The sequence below is a fragment of the Lissotriton helveticus genome, chromosome 5_1 (assembly GCF_964261635.1).
Source record: "Lissotriton helveticus chromosome 5_1, aLisHel1.1, whole genome shotgun sequence".
NCBI classification, from domain to species: domain Eukaryota; kingdom Metazoa; phylum Chordata; class Amphibia; order Caudata; family Salamandridae; genus Lissotriton; species Lissotriton helveticus.
This window is the reverse complement of record NC_136065.1, coordinates 1,088,645,232-1,088,662,319: the sequence shown is the minus strand read 5'-3', so window position 1 is coordinate 1,088,662,319 and position 17,088 is coordinate 1,088,645,232. Positions and strand designations below refer to the sequence as shown.

At 47.4% G+C, this 17,088-nt stretch overlaps 1 protein-coding gene across 2 annotated transcripts in view; it reads right to left on the bottom strand.

Annotated features, from left to right (window-relative positions):
- Positions 1 to 17,088, bottom strand: part of AS3MT (arsenite methyltransferase) — a 263,586-nt gene that overhangs the window by 38,609 nt on the left and 207,889 nt on the right. For both annotated transcript variants that reach the window (XM_078643672.1, XM_078643673.1), the window contains one exon: positions 8,857 to 9,002. In XM_078643672.1, the coding sequence (XP_078499798.1) occupies positions 8,857 to 9,002 (146 nt within the window). The remainder of the gene's footprint in view (positions 1 to 8,856; positions 9,003 to 17,088) is intronic.

Sequence of the window (17,088 nt, the reverse complement as noted above, 5' to 3'; positions counted from 1 at the left end):
AGAAGGAATCAAGTGTGACTTTGGCATGTTGACTGTGAACCCCAAAGATGACAGGAGGTTTGCCATAGTCTGGGGTGGTTGATGACTGCCTGGTGCGAGTGCGCCTTCAACAGCCAGTCCTCGAGGTTGGGGAAAACTTGCACCCCTGGCATCTGAAGGTATGCAATTACAACCATCACCATTTTCATGAACATCCGAGGGGCACTGGTGAGACCAAATGGTAGCACAATGAACTGAAAATACTCCTGTCCCACATGAACTGCAGGTAGCGCCAATGGACCTCCAAGACCAAATAGGTGTCCTGTAGGTCTAACACCACCATCCAGTCCCCACGACTGGATCAGGGCCAAAGGGAGCCTTTTGAATTATTTCTCCTTGCCGAGAAAGGCAATAAGTGGACACAAGCCTAAAATAGGAAAAAGGCCTCCTTCCTTTTTGAGCACCAGAAAGTAGGAGGAATAAAAACCAAGTCCTACTTCTGGCACCGGCACCCGTTCAATAGCACCTTCGGCCAGAAGGGCTTGCACTTCCTGTTGCTAAACAGAGATGACCCTCTGTAAGTCACTGGGGGAATGTGGAAGGTGCAGTAGCTTGGAAAGCAAGGATAGGACATAGCCCTTCAAACAATTTGTACGACCCAGCTCTCCGATGTTATGGCCGGCAAGAACTGTTGGATCCTGCCACCCACCGGGTGGCTGTGCTCTGCAAGGGTATGTTAAAGGGGTTTGGCAGGTGGGACTGCAAGGGAGCTACTTGACTGGGTGGCCTACTGACCCTGACTGCGGGAGTGGTGGCATCAGGGTCTCAACCCTGAAACTGCTGGGCAACTTGGTTGGATTGGCTGGTGGCATGGGGCACCTTTGCGATGTCACTAAAGGAGTGTCGCAAAATGACCCTGTTCTCTTTGACCTGTTCGAGAGCAGAGTGTGCCTTGTCCCCAAATAGCGAAGACCCAAACGAGCTGCATGTCCATGAGGGACGACTGTAAATCCCGTAAAAACCGGTGAACCGCAGCCAAATGTGATGGGAATGGCAACATTGGTGCCAATGGCCTACCCAATGGAATTGGTAGTGTTGAAGCCACAACAAATTGTGAACTCCACAGTGTCACAATCATCCTGTCTGTCCTGGATGAGGATAGGCCAAAGATCTTCACGACCCCTGGGAGAACTTCAGCCACCATATCCCAGAGGGCATTGGACTAGCGCCCCAGCAGGCAGTTGGCTTTCACTCATCAAAGCACCAAGCTGGTGGAGGTGAAGACCTTTTCTAGAACATCTCCACCCTGTGTGACTCCCGCTTGCGGGGCGAGTAGTGGGGTTAGTTTTTCTTGCGGGAACTTATTTCACCAAGCTTTCACCAGAGGGGTGCTGAGATAAAAACTGCCCTATAGGGGGCTTGAAGGGTCCAGCTGGAGCCAAGGGCAAAACTGCTGGTGGCCATCCAGGTGGAGAACCTCTTGGCTCTGTGTGGCCTGCAGGCCTGCCAGAGGGAGTCGGCAAGGATCCACCGAGTCGGAGCATGGCCGTGTAAAATACTTTGATCTGTTGAGAAGTAGCGGACGGCCACAGAAAATCTGATTGTGATGGAACAATTTGCAGGATTGACTCCAAACAAAAAGCCTTTGGAAGCAAGATCGGGATGTGTGGAGCTGCTCCTATACCTTCTCAAGGGAGTGTGAGTGGCAGGAAGGGTCCAAGTCCCACTTAGATTTCTTGGGTTTTTTGTTCAATCAACCTCTGGAACAACACCTGTGACTCGAATGGGACCGGGATGGAGCTTTTCAAATTAGACGGGTCTTGTTGCGGAGTCTTCCGTTGCTTGGTGATGTAGAGTTTTGCCTTGTAGGGTCATATGACCTTCAGGTTTATCGACACACAGTCACTGCAGGGCTTCAAGTCATGGCTCAAACCCAGGCAAATCAGATGAGGAGCTGTTATTGACATTTGTTTATGACAGTCCTTACAGGGCTTAAAAACTGTCATTTTGGGAGGTGGCATGCCCTTTGTACACTGTGAAACAATTTTTGATTTAGAGACACAATCGATCTGCTGGACTAGTAGGGGTTTGTGTCTTGTGGAAGTATTACATTTATTTGTACAATAGAATCCAGACACAGCATCTAGTCCTACCGACCTCGTCCATGGGCTTACACAGTCTGGATATGTTAGAGTTGTCTGCACAGAGACTTTGAGTTTCTATCGGTTCCTGAGAAGATTCATACCGAACTTATGTACACCCTTAGAAGAAGCGCAGAATTTAGCCATGCTTCTTGACTGCAGCTTCATTCTGACATTCTCTCAAGTTAATTCTAGTTCTAATTCTAGTTCAATTCTCTAGTTCCTGTCCCAGTGTGGCATCTGCAAAAACCTCTTTCCTGATTACTTTAGGCATTGTATATTTCCTTCTTCATGACGTGCACGTGCTTCCACACCCAGTCTTGGTGTTTCACACTTGCCAACACCAGGTTAGTCAAATGGGCACTGCTGTTGCAGCAGCTCCATTTGTATGTGCTTGCGTAGTGCTATGTTTTGTGAGAAGAGCAACTGAGAACTACGTGTTTTGAGTTTTGTTCTATGAAACCCCACCTTTTTAAGAGCTAGGAACGTGGGTTTGTTAGAGACCACTACCTGTGTTCCATGAATTATATTAGTATGTATCGATCTGGAACTTTGTTGCACTTCTGATTTTGGCTTGCTATTGGTGTTTTGTCAAATGTGACTATTTAAATTATTTTTAAGGTTGTTAATGCACATTGCGGGTAATTTGATCTGGCTGTTGATCTATAGAGTTTGTGTGAAGTACAAACAGCATTAGGAAGATGTTAAATCCAGTCGATAACACATTTTTCACACTGGGGCATGTGGTTATTGGTGAGGATGATCTGGGTTTTACAACTTTGCAGGAATTTTTTTTCAGTATCAATTGAGCATGTCTGATGACAGATTTACAAAGGAGGAGAATGATAAGACATACTGCTGAAATCAAGTCAGAGTCTGAACATTAGTCGGAGGTTCACATGACTGAATAAAACTTAAAGCAATTGCAGTGGCAGATCAGCACAGCGATTGAATGGAACAGCAAAGGCTAAGATGCAAAGCAGGAGGGGACAGTGCCAATAGATAATGATAGAAAACCAGATTATAGGATAATTCATGAAGTAGAAGAACACAGGCTTGCGCTCAAAGAATCATCCAGTTTCTCATTGGGAACAGAGTAGGCACCATTCTCAACGTTCACAGGCACCCCTTCTGGACTCATCTGCTGCCTGAGAAATAGATAAATAGAACGCTCAGGCACAATCCTAACATATATACAAGAAACAACCCAGGTGAATTCTCAAAAACCAGTAGAAGGATGTCAGGAAAGCGATTTAATGGAGAGGTCGTGGATAAGATGGCCTGGGTCTCAGACTACTGTGGCTGGACCAAGAGAAACTGAATGAGAGCTGTGATCCAGGGTAGATGAAGGCATCTCTCACATTACCAGTCTCATCAAACTTCCTCATCACATACCTAACAAGGGTGATGAATCTTTACCCAGACAATGGGTATTTCACTTTTCCCATTCCCACTTTCTGGTTTGTCTGTCTCCTTTGAAGAGCTGACTTAGCTGTCTTCCCCAAGGGGTGCCCAGGTGACTTGTTTATGTTTTTCTATTGTTCTTTTGGAGCTCAAGATTTTTCTTTATGTTGAAGCACAAATTTATACTTTTACAACTTTCTGCTGCAATTGCTCTCTTCAATTTAGCCTTGCATATTTGTTGTCCTGTCCCTGGAGGCATCGCATCGGGGTCAGCACTGTGTGGGGATGGCACACAAAGCACGTGAGACCCTTATTCAGACTAAGTAGTCACCACAGGGCTGCAGCACAAGCCCTGCCAAGGCTATTGGGTTCCTTGCCCGTGATCGTTGTCGGTCAAGTGGTGCATGATGGGTGGTTGCCTGGTCCCCTCTGTGACATCTGATGCAATTTTTTTTATACAAGTAATTCTTGGCCCTACTGTTGAAGCATTATCTGTGTGCACAATGTAACAATTATAGCAAAACTGTCTCTTAAATGCTAGCATATCCACAATCTGCTCCTTACACAAAGGAATTGATCAGTAAGAGCCAAGATGATGGTGGTTGCCAGAAATCTTTTGCTGTGGACAGTTAAAGTTCAGTCTGAAATCTGAGGTGCAGACTGGGCATTGCTCTCAGTTTTGGATTGAAAGAGGTCTAGAGTCTGGATCCTTGAGTTTTCAGATGTCAAGGCCAAGTGCAGCAGTTTGGATTTGCATCCACTGAAGTCTAATTATGGTTTTCTGGGGCCATGATACCCATCTTAATGGAGATCTGTGCAGTGGTGTGTGTATGGGAGGTGTTCTGTCAATTGTGGTGGATGTTGGTATGTATGGTTAGTTCATGAGAAGTCTTGTTGTCAGCACCATGATCTCCAGCTACATGTAATGAGTTCTGTATAATATTTTTATCAAGAGGTGGCTTTGGTGTTGACTGCTGTTGGATCTCTGTTTAACCCAAATCTAAACTATATTTGCTGTGTGGTATGTTCTATTCTGAATGTACTTTAGGGCAATCCTGTGGTGCTTCACAAATAAAGAAAGTGAAAGTCGTATCAATCTAAGATAAATAAGGGTAGTCAGTGAAATGAAGAGGTGGCCTTGAACGAGAGAGAAGATATGCCGCTGGCTAATTCGCAACAGGACAAGCCAGATACGTTCTGTTCTGTTGATATCCCTTGATGACTTGATTACATTGTATCTAGTTTCTGCAAGATTTTCGCTGTCAGGCATACTAACAATCTTCGGAACAGCAACTATTTCCATTCTAAAAGTATCACATGTTCGTCATGTGTTTGTGAAGAGGTTAGGATTGGAGAGTGCACGAGTAGGGTTTGTCGGGACAGTCCTGGTTTTCCACCAGCTGTCCCGGCAGATTTTGGCTGGGGTACCGGCTTTCAGTAAGGGCCGTCTGAAAACAGTCATGGCATTTTTTTATGAATTAGCATTATTATAACTTTTTATAAGGCGCATGACTACACAAACGCGTTTCCCAGCGTTGTGTTACAAGGACTTAGCTAATTAAATATCATGTATGCTACTAGGTTTAAAAAATGAAATTTTATTTCCTTAGTGCCTCGTCTGTGTTTCTATATTAATGAGCACTACCGTTCTGTGTCCTTCGGATTATGTTAAATTGGGTCCTGTTTTTTCCAAAAGTTCTGGTTTTTGACTTTGTAAATCTGGTCACCCTACTCATGAGGCAATGTATCTGTGTTCAGCTCGTGCATGGAGCTAATGGGCTCCTGATCAGTGGTGTGACACGAAATGATGGGGCCTGCCTGCAGAATAAGTTGCGAGTCACATGAGACTCCCATGTCTCAAATATTCATAGGCCTTAGGCAAAATGGGGGGGTTAAGGCATGAACAAGGCCTCTCCCACCCTGTGTGCAGAGACCCGTTTTACGTCATCACTCCTGAGGAATGGTGGGTGAAATTTCCATGCGAGGATTTTATGAGGAAAGGAAAGATATGAGGAGATAAATGGAGGGAGGGAGAGGGGTCTTGATCTTGGTGTTGAGTGGAAACAAGAGTGTCTTTGGAGATGTCTATTGTTCTCAAGTAGCTTATGTAAAAACGTATTGCTATCGCCATCAGCAAAATGCTGACGGAAATTGCTGTTGAAAACACGTTTAGCATGCACAGTAAAGAGGTTTCCACATTTTAATTCCCATTTCCCCTACAACCCTTTAAATCAGGGGTAACATCCACAGATTATGTCATTATCGCTTCATGCTGTTTCCACAAGCGGGCTCTCATTTATAGGCAAAAAACACAGTTGATGGACAGAATGTAGAACAATGTCATACATTCACCCCAGTACAAGGATCTGGGCCTAAATCCATCGTTTTTTTGCACTCCACACCACCCTGGGTTAGACACTGGCTATATGCAAATCAGCTCTGACCCAGTGCCTCATGGGAACAGTCCAGTCCGAACTACCAAGCCATGTCTTTCCCAGACCGGAATCAAGCATCCAAGTACCGGTTTCTGGCTATCAGCCTTCATCAGCCTGGATAGCTTGACTCCAGTGGTGTGGAGAGCCTGAGACTCACGTCTGAGCATACCCAGCCCACTCGGGGTGAAAATTGCAAAAAACACAGTTGATGGACAGAATGTAGAACAATGTCATACATTCACCCCAGTACAAGGATCTGGGCCTAAATCCATCGTTTTTTTGCACTCCACACAACCCTGGGTTAGACACTGGCTATATGCAAATCAGCTCTGACCCTGTGCCTCATGGGAACAGTCCAGTCCGAACTACCAAGCCATGTCTTTCCCAGACCGGAATCAAGCATCCAAGTACCGGTTTCTGGCTATCAGCCTTCATCAGCCTGGATAGCTTGACTCCAGTGGTGTGGAGAGCCTGGGACTCACGTCTGAGCATACCCAGCCCACTCGGGGTGAAAATTGCAAAAAACACAGTTGATGGACAGAATCTAGAACAATGTCATACATTCACCCCAGTACAAGGATCTGGGCCTAAATCCATCGTTTTTTTGCACTCCACACCACCCTGGGTGTGACACTGGCTATATGCAAATCAGCTCTGACCCTGTGCCTCATGGGAACAGTCCAGTCCGAACTACCAAGCCATATCTTTCCCAGACCGGAATCAAGCATCCAAGGACCGGTTTCTAGCTATCAGCCTTCATCAGCCTGGATAGCTTGACTCCAGTGGTGTGGAGAGCCTGGGACTCACGTCTGAGCATACCCAGCCCACTCGGGGTGAAAATTGCAAAAAACACAGTTGATGGACAGAATGTCGAACAATGTCATACATTCACCCCAGTACAAGGATCTGGGCCTAAATCCATCGTTTTTTTGCACTCCACACCACCCTGGGTTAGACACTGGCTATATGCAAATCAGCTCTGACCCTGTGCCTCATGGGAACAGTCCAGTCCGAACTACCAAGCCATGTCTTTCCCAGACCGGAATCAAGCATCCAAGGACCGGTTTCTGGCCATCAGCCTTCATCAGCCTGGATAGCTTGACTCCAGTGGTGTGGAGAGCCTGGGACTCACGTCTGAGCATACCCAGCCCACTCGGGGTGAAAATTGCAAAAAACACAGTTGATGGACAGAATGTAGAACAATGTCATACATTCACCCCAGTACAAGGATCTGAGCCTAAATCCATCGTTTTTTTGCACTCCACACCACCCTGGGTTAGACACTGGCTATATGCAAATCAGCTCTGACCCTGTGCCTCATGGGAACAGTCCAGTCCGAACTACCAAGCCATGTCTTTCCCAGACCGGAATCAAGCATCCAAGGACCGGTTTCTGGCCATCAGCCTTCATCAGCCTGGATAGCTTGACTCCAGTGGTGTGGAGAGCCTGGGACTCACGTCTGAGCATACCCAGCCCACTCGGGGTGAAGATTGCAAAAAACACAGTTGATGGACAGAATGTAGAGCAATGTCATACATTCACCACAGTACAAGGACCTGGGCCTAAATCCATCGTTTTTTTGCACTCCACACCATCCTGGGTTAGACACTGGCTATATGCAAATCAGCTCTGACCCTGTGCCTCATGGGAACAGTCCAGTCCGAACTACCAAGCCATGTCTTTCCCAGACCGGAATCAAGCATCCAAGGACCGGTTTCTGGCTATCAGCCTTCATCAGCCTGGATAGCTTGACTCCAGTGGCGTAGTGAGCATGGGACCCACGTCTGGGCACACCCTTCCCACATTGGGTGAACAGCAAAACACACAAGATGATGGACGGAATGTTGCACAATGGCAAAACATTCACCCACAGTCACAGATCTGAGTTTAATCCATCGTTATTTTGCTCACCAGACTCTCCACACATGAATGTATGACATTGTTCTACATTCTGTCCATCAACTGTGTTTTTTGCAATTTTCACACCGAGTGGGCTGGGTATGCTCAGACGTGAGTCCCAGGCTCTCCACACCACTGGAGTCAAGCTATCCAGGCTGATGAAGGCTGATAGCCAGAAACCGGTCCTTGGATGCTTGATTCCGGTCTGGGAAAGACATGGCTTGGTAGTTCGGACTGGACTGTTCCCATGAGGCACAGGGTCAGAGCTGATTTGCATATAGCCAGTGTCTGACCCAGGGTGGTGTGGAGTGCAAATAAACGATGGATTTAGGCGCAGATCCTTGTACTGGGATGAATGTATGACATTGTTCTACATTCTGTCCATCAACTGTGTTTTTTGCAATTTTCACCGCGTGTGGGCTGGGTATGCTCAGACGTGAGTCCCAGGCTCTCCACACCACTGGAGTCAAGCTATCCAGGCTGATGAAGGCTGATGGCCAGACACCGGTCCTTGGATGCTTGATTCCGGTCTGGGAAAGACATGGCTTGGGAGTTCGGACTGGACTTCTCCCATGAGGCACAGGGTCAGAGCTGATTTGCATATAGCCAGTGTCTAACCCAGGGTGGTGTGGAGTGCAAAAAAAACGATGGATTTAGGCCCAGATCCTTGTACTGGGATGAATGTATGACATTGTTCTAGATTCTGTCCATCAACTGTGTTTTTTGCAATTCTCATTTATAGGCGGCATTGGAACAGGGGCATTTACGTGGCAGTAATTCAAAATGTAATGGTTCAACCGCTACACAAAACTACAGATATATAATAAATTAATGCAACTGTTGTTCGCCCACAAATTTGATGAAAACACAAATTTGTGTACACAAACTTACATTTTGTAAATAAATGGCTATTAAATGAGAAAAGCAATAATGTGAATGCACTAGTGAAAATGGACTTGCGACAAACCTGCCTCTTAAACAAACAAGTAGGTTTGTACCTGAAATGTAAAGTTGACATCGAATTGCAGTTCTGCTTCACACCCGGTGATTCCTCCATTGTAAACAACCTGGTACTTCTTGTTTTGTTTCGCACTCTTGGGAACTTTGAAGAGGCGGAATGTTGCAGAAACAAATTTATAATCCCCTAGAAGTAAAACAATGAAATTACGGTAGAACCCTTAGAGATTTGTTCATGAAGACATTACCAGAGCGAGATTCTGCCCTTTCTGAAACTCATTTTCAAGCAAATCATCCTGCCTATTCTACAATTAAACATAGTGATCAGTAAAACAAAAGGCAAGTATCATCACTCTTGAACAGAGGGAGAAATCGCACTGTTGAACGTCCAAATAGTTAATTAATTCTAGTTTTACATCCACTCCCCTGCTCATTTCTCACGAGAAATGTGCAATAACATCAGTTTCTATTTTTTTTTTTATCAGGGAAATTATTTTGAACCGTAACCTTTCATGCTTTCATCTGGTTTTTCAACTGGTGACACGAAAACAATGATTCAAAAGCATGACCTACTCGTTTCACCTTTGAGTCCGTGCCTTCTACCAAAGCCCTACCGCCACGTATGGGCAAACACTATGGGGCTCATTAGGATGGCAGTTTCCCGCATCCTCCGGGCCGGCGGAAGCCACCGCCGGCAAGGAGGATGCGGGAAAACCGCCGGGGAGGCACAAAAGACCCACTGCCAAATTAGGATGGCGGTGGGTCTCAAAATCGGTCCGCAGCTTTTCCGCCGCGGTCGCCTTCCGACCGCGGCGGAAAAGCTCTAACATGGCTGGCGGTGTCTATCAGACACCGCCAGCCATATTAGGATGGCGGAAAACAGATGCTTTTCCACGGCGGATTCTCCGCCGTGGAAAGGCCTACGGTAAATTCTTTGGGGGCCCGTTGCGGGCCCCCAGGGTGATTGTGTGGGTGGGGGGTGCACATGGGGGGTACCTATGGTACCCCCCTGCATTTGCGAGCACGAAGCGGCAGGCACCGCGCGGTGCCTGCCGCTTTGTGCATGCAAATGCTAAGCATGCATATTTAACCGTGCGGCGGGTGCTGCTTCAAGCAGCACCCGCCGCAATGTTAAATATTGAGGATGTGACCGCCAGGCTGGCGGTCACATCCTAATTGCACTGGAGGGACCGCCGCGGCCCCTGCGGACGGTCCCTCCTCCTCTAGGGTCCGTCCGCCATCCTAATGAGCCCCTATGTACGGGATCTGGTGTCAGCAACTGTTGCACATTTTTTGTATGTATTATGTTTGGTGTTGTATGTTTGCGTTTGGTGACACAAGATGTGGTAAGTGAACTTAAGACTTAAGGCGTGTCTGTTGCTCCTGGAAGTGGCAGTTGTGGGAGCATGGTTCTACCAGGAGGGGGCGGCAGCCAGCTTACCAGGCAGTGGAGTACTGAGGGCTTATGGTTGTAGACAGGTGTCTTGAATTGTGGTCTCTAAGGACATAATTAAAGGGCATTTGAAGGGATGTAGGTAACAAAGGTGTGGCTGGTGTAGTAGCAGCAGGGCTCAGCGGGAGAGGGGAGGAACTGTACTTCCCTCGACTGGCTCCAGTATTTTATTAGACTTCCAGCTAATTTTTTTCTCAATGTAGAGTTTAATCTTCGGAGGTGAGCATCACTGCATGAACGTATGTATAGTGCATCCTATTACAGATAATGCTGTGCACCAGGGGCAGTTGCAAAGTATTGCTGCCCGGGGGTTTTGAAGCAGTCACTCAGTCTTTCATACCTGAGGTGGCGCCCGCCCTGCATTTCAAAGAGCAGAACAGATCCCCTATGGCGGGTGCAAGCACCCGAAGGGGATGTCTGGGATTCCACGTTACCCCCTATATCAGGGGTCTCCAACCTTTTGTGTAGTCAGAGCTACTTCTGTCCACTGAAAATCGTCGTGAGCTACTGAACCCGAAGCAACTCGTGCATTTTTCCGAGAGACCCCCCACGCCCAGTTTCATTGACTTTAAACCGAATTTCATCAGAGCCCATACTGTGCCTTTCTGCCCTCTGCTTCACTCGTTTTCCCCTAGTTTTTTGTCCCTTTCTGTCCTCTGTTTCACTCGTTTTCCCCTTGTTTTTTGTGGCCTTCGGCTCTCTGTTTCACTCGTTTTCCCCTTCTTTTTTGTGCCCTTCTGCCCTCTGTTTCCCTCGTTTTTTTGTGGCCTTCTGCCCTCTGTTTCCCTTGTTTTTTGTGGCCTTCTGCCCTCTGTTTCACTCGTTTTCCCCTTGTTTTTTTTGGCCTTCTGCCCTCTGTTTCACTCGTTTTCCCCTTGTTTTTTGTGCCCTTCTGCCCTCTGTTTCACTCGTTTTCCCCTTGTTTTTTGTGGCCTTCTGCCCACTGGTTCACTCGTTTTTTGTGGCCTTCTGCCCTCTGTTCCACTCGTCTTCCCCTTGTTTTTTGTGCCCTTCTGCCCTCTGTTTCACTCGTTTTCCCCCTCTTTTTTGTGGCCTTCTGCCCTCTGTTTCACTTGTTTTCCCCTTGTTTTTTGTGGCCTTCTGCCCTCTGTTTCACTCGTTTTCCCCTTGTTTTTTGTGCCCTCTGTTTCACTCGTTTTTTGTGGCCTTCTGCCCTCTGTTTCACTCGTTTTCCCCTTGTTTTTTGTTCCCTTCTGCCCTCTGTTTCACTCGTTTTCCCCTTGTTTTTTGTGGCCTTCTGCCCTCTGTTTCACTCGTTTTCCCCTTGTTTTTTGTGCCCTTCTGCCCTCGTTTTCCCCTTGTTTTTTGTGGCCTTCTACCCTCTGTTTCACTCGTTTTCCCCTTGTTTTTTGTGCCCTTCTGCCCTCGTTTTCCCCTTTTTTGTGCCCTTCTGCCCTCTGTTTCACTCGTTTTCCCCTTGTTTTGTGTGCCCTTCTGCCCTCGTTTTCCCCTTGTTTTTTGTGCCCTTCTGCCCTCGTTTTCCCCTTGTTTTTTGTGGCCTTCTGCCCTCTGTTTCACTCGTTTTCCCCTTGTTTTGTGTGCCCTTCTGCCCTCTGTTTCACTCGTTTTTTGTGCCTGTGCCTGGCGTGTCAGTGTAGTACCGGGAATTATTCAACATCACATTCATTAAAAAACAGAATCCAAAGTCACTAAACGATCTATCTGCTCGTCCATTGAGCTTACCTGCGGTCGAAGTCACGTCTCTGCTCCGTACTGCTCCAGGTAACGATGACGCCACAGGAGTCAGACTCTCACGAGAAGAGTCTGCAGCTCCAGGAGAAGAGCGTCATCCTCTTCACCCGCCCCCACCCCCAGCTTAGCACCAATCTGAGCAGATTGTTTGGGTGAGGGAGGGCAAATGGAGCCGGAAAAGTAAATAGCCCATGAAGGGCTACACAAGCTACTCCTGGGGTCTCCGCGAGCTACCGGTAGCTCGCGATCGACCGGTTGGAGACCCCGGCCCTATATCCTTTTAAGAGGTCATCCTCTGGGGCACACTGTGTGGCACCTCTTTGTGGTCCTCTGGTAGCCTCTTTGTGCTTGCACCTGCATCCGGGTTAGTGATGATCTGGATCTTGATGTAACCCGCTTTAATGACTGTCTCTCCTCCGCACTTGATAAGGTTGCCCCCATCCTCCCCCTCAAATCCTCTAGACTTAAACCTTCCGCCCCGTGGTTCTCTCCCGCACTACGTCAGTGCAAAGAACTAGAACGTAGCTGGAGACTATCGTACAACATCGAGGCTAAAGCCACATATAGAGCTGCTATCAAGAACTTTCATAGACAAAAGCGTGCTGAAATGAAAGTTTATTTTGCGAATAAAATTAACTCCGCCATTAACTCTTCTAAATCTCTCTTTAAAATCATAAAAGGTTTTACTAAACTGGCTGCCCTGTCTAACAGGATCCCCCCTATCCAGGAGCTCTGCGATGACCTCTCCAACTTTTCTATGAGAAAATTGAGGATATCTATTCGACCTTTAACCCGTCACAGCTACCCCGACACAAACCATGGGAATTTCCAATAGCAAAGCCCTATCACTCTCCTCCTTTGCCCCATGCCCTTGGAAGCTGCTCTCCAAAAATGGCTCAACTGTAAATCAGGTTCTCCACAAGATCTTTGCCCTGCCGCCCTCTTCAGTTCCATAGCCCCCCTCATCATTCCCCCCCTCAACACTATTTGGAATTCCTCACTACAGGCTGGTGTCTTCCCCTCCGCATGGAAACAGGCCATGCTAATTCCTATCCTGAAAAAAGCTGATGCCGACCCTGCAATCTCAAAAAACTACCGCCCCATTTCCCTTCTTCCCAAACCGGCCAAGGTTCTCGAAAAAATTGTCCAAGAGCAACTTGCCTCCTATCTTGAAGCCGGCCATTTTCTCCACGACTCTCAATCCGGCTTCAGACCCGGTTTCAGCACCGAGACCGCTCTGCTGGAGGTATCGGAAAATATCAGAGAATGTATTGGCACAGGTGAGGCAGCCATGCTAGTGCTCCTCGACTTGTCCGCGGCATTCGATACGGTCTCCCATGACATCTTGTTAGAGAGACTCTTCAGCCTCGGAATTCAGGCCCCCCCCCTTATCGTGGATTAGATCTTTTCTAACAAACTGCTCTCAAATGGTTTTCCTGCAGCCTTTTGTCTCTAGCGAGAAACTCCTTAACTGCGGGGTACCCCAGGGTTCTGCTCTTAGCCCTTTACTTTTTAATGTCTACCTATCACCCCTGGCGAAAGTAGTTGAATCCTGTGGAGTTAGAGTAATCTCCTATGTTGATGCCACTCAACTGGTGTTCTAATTCCGAGACCATTTCGATGCTACCTTCTCCAACTTTAGGCGCTGCTTGCTTAACATCTCCTCCTAGATGGCCCTAAACACCCTCAAACTAAATTCGGACACAACGGAGGTCATGTTCTTCAATCAACCCAGCCCCCCCATCTTCCCTATGGTGGCCATTAGAACTTTATCCCCCCCCGGAACCCGTGTCAACAGCCAGGAACCTTGGTGTCAGGTTTAATAGCGATCTCTCTTGCAAGAATCAAATCGACCAAGTCTCTGTAGCCTGCTTTGGGAAACTCCACATGATCCAAAAAATGCTCCCCTTCTTCCCTCAAGACTATCGCCGGACTGTTGTCCACGCATTCATCACCTCTCATTTAGACTATGCTAATAGTCTGTACGCAGGGGCTCCCGCGTACCTGATTAGACGTCTACAGAGGGTCCAGAATGCGGCGGCTAGGCTAATATACAACATCCCTTATCGCCACTCGATCTCCCCCTACCTCGTGAAGCTTCATTGGCTTCCAGTGGTCAAGTTCAAATCAATGGTTCTGGTCTTCAGATCACTACAGAATACCGGCCCAATTTACCTGAGAACCCGCATCAAACTTGTCCAGTCTAGCCGCAATCTTAGATCCAACCACCTTCACCTCCTCGCACCCCCCCACTTTCATCACGCCAGAATGGGCGGTAGAGCATTCGCAGTGATCGCAGCAAAAACTTGGAATAGCCTGCCTCTGCCATTGCCACTGTCTAATTCAGAATCAATTTTCCGCCGAGATCTTAAGACTTGGCTTTTCTCCAGTGCCTAATGTCCCGTGAGCTCTCTCACCCCCCTTTTGCCTGTCCAAGCACCAGGACACCCCTGTTGGGGGTAGCTGCGCGCTATACAACCTTACAAAGAAATAAATAAATTAAAAATCCATGACACAGCGCAGGTGCAGAGGCAAACTGTTCCCCTCATTTGCATGAGGTCACGTCCCCATGAAAATGAGAACACCACAATAGGATCTCCCATGTGTGCCGGCGTTAACTGTATTCCTGGGGCCACACCGTGATGTGCTGCTCTAGCTCACAGAATAGCTGAGTGTTTGTCTGTGTCCATGCAGTGTCTAAAGAAGTAATACATTTAACCTGATATTTCTCTCAGTTGTGTACAGCACAGAAAGAGGCATGCCCTGTTCCCTAGCTGTATTCTCTCAAAATTAAGCTCTAACTCAGAGAAATAGTAGGTTAAATAAATTCCCTTTACACATGGCAGGTGTATGAAAACAGGCGCCTTGCTCTGCGCTGAGCCAGAGCCGCCCATCATGGTGCAGCCCCGAAGGGGCCACACGAGTGTCTGGGACCTCTTCTGTAAAACCAGCGTGCATCAGGACGAAGAAAGTGAGGGCAGGCACCTGTTGTGCCCCTGGGACACTTTCCGTAACAAGGCCCAAATAGCCACTACCACTACAGACATGACTAGACTCAGATCGTAAGGGAGCCCGCTTTCATCATGTGCCCCACAAGGCACTGTGAGAGAAATGATGCTTACTTTAAAAATAAACGCATACATCCTGCCATCAAAAGTATGTTTAGGGGCCTGTGCTACTAAATACCAGGCTTGCGAATACCAAGGCTGTCTAGTCTTTACTCCACTGATGACCTCTTTCTTCCACAACCCTGCACTTGTCTTCTCTTTCTCTCCTGGACATTCTTGTTTCTCTTTCTTTCTCCCTTGGAAGTTATTTTTCATCCCTGCTATCTCCGTGTGCCACTGTTTCCCTTTCTCTGCCGCCTTCTTTCCTGCCTTTCTCTTTCTTGCTCTGGGTCAGTCTACTGGTGAAATATAAGTCTTGATCTCCCAAAAATTAGTGCAAGTACCGACCACCTACAACCACTGTCACAAATTAATTACTGAAGGGCAAGAAGTCGTCGCCATGTGCAGAAGACGGTAGACTGTGCACTGCCATTGGTTGGTGGAGAAGTGTGGCTCAGGGGTTAGAGGCAACAGACCTGGAAGCTGAGATCAATCCTGGACCAGGGTTCAATTACCCGCCTCGGCGGGTCTTGGGCTAAAAATTCCATGGACTCGATAATTCTCGCCCTGGTGCCTCCTCGACTCACGGGTTCACACTCTGCGACTCTGGGCAATAGCTTGCTTAATCTCCACAACGGCCCCTCGTGGCGGGATGCCTGACTTTCACCTTGTGGATACCCTGCTATCTCACAGGGGAATACCAGGAAGGGTTCCCTAAGCAAGCGCCGGGAAACCCACTGCGGGTAGCTGTGCGCTATATAAGCTCAACTACATTTACATTTACATTTTGGTTGAGGGGAGAAGGCTGCTGGAGCCCGGTGCAGTGGCTGAGGTCGTGGATCCTGGGCTCCAGCAACCTAGGAGCCTGGTGACTGAGACCTAAGACACTGAGTATGTCTGCATCTATAGAACACTTACAAGCCCTGAAGAGGCTAAGCCCAGCAAAGCCCCTAAGGCCAAACCTGAGGAGGCCGCCCCTGAGAAGCCTGTAGCAGCAGAAGAACCCAAACCAGCAGAGGAGCCTGAGAAGCCGGCTGAGGAGGCACCAAGTGCTGCCCCCGAAGCCACTTCCACCGAATCAGAAGAACCAGCAGTAGCCCCGACAGAAGAAGCACCTTCCGAGCCCAGTACAGAGGCCCCGCCAACCGAGTCGGCAGAGTAAATGAAACCCATGGCAGTTTTTGAGATAATCAAAGGACTTTTTTCTCCCCTCCCCGTTGTTTGTTTGTTGGAGTGGTGCCAGGTACTGGTTCTGGAGATCTTTTCTACAACCAGGGATTGATTTAAAAAGATGGTTTTTTTTCTTTTTTTCTTTCCCCTCCCTCTTCCCTTACAGATCCCATCTCAGCTCGCTCTGTTAAACCACCATTCCAACAGGCGGAGGAGAGATCTGCCTCTGGTGGCCCCTCGCCTATTTCCTTTTTTTCGCATCAGTATTAATGTTTTTTGCATACTTGCATCTTTTATGAAAAATTTAAACTTTGTCAACTCAATGGACATACCCATACATGAAGGAGATGGGTGGGTCAATAAGGGGTATCAAAATGAAGTGATGGGGCACAGGTGGAAACTTGGGGTGGTGCACGAGATTGCCAACACAATGTGCCACATGATGTAAAGGGGCTACAATGTGCCACGCTAAATGTGTAAAGGGGTTAGTCTTTTTTTGTTATTTTTTTAAAGAAAGTTATTACGATGTTATTTTGAGGAGGGTTGTTCTATAAGGCTTACAACACTATAGGTCTTGAGTAAGGTGGAAAAATACAAAATCAATACCCAGATAAAATAATCCTAGTTATAGTAATTCATTTAAACCATAGGAATTTTTCACTTATCTCATGTTAGCTGTACCAGTCGGTGATTAAGTAGAAATACACGTTGTATAGGCTTTATTGTTTATTGCTGGTTATGACCTTCATAAATCAAATGTAATTATGTATTACCAGCAGGGTGTTTTTAACTGTGACTATTGTATAAAAAGGAAATCTTGATATTCAGAA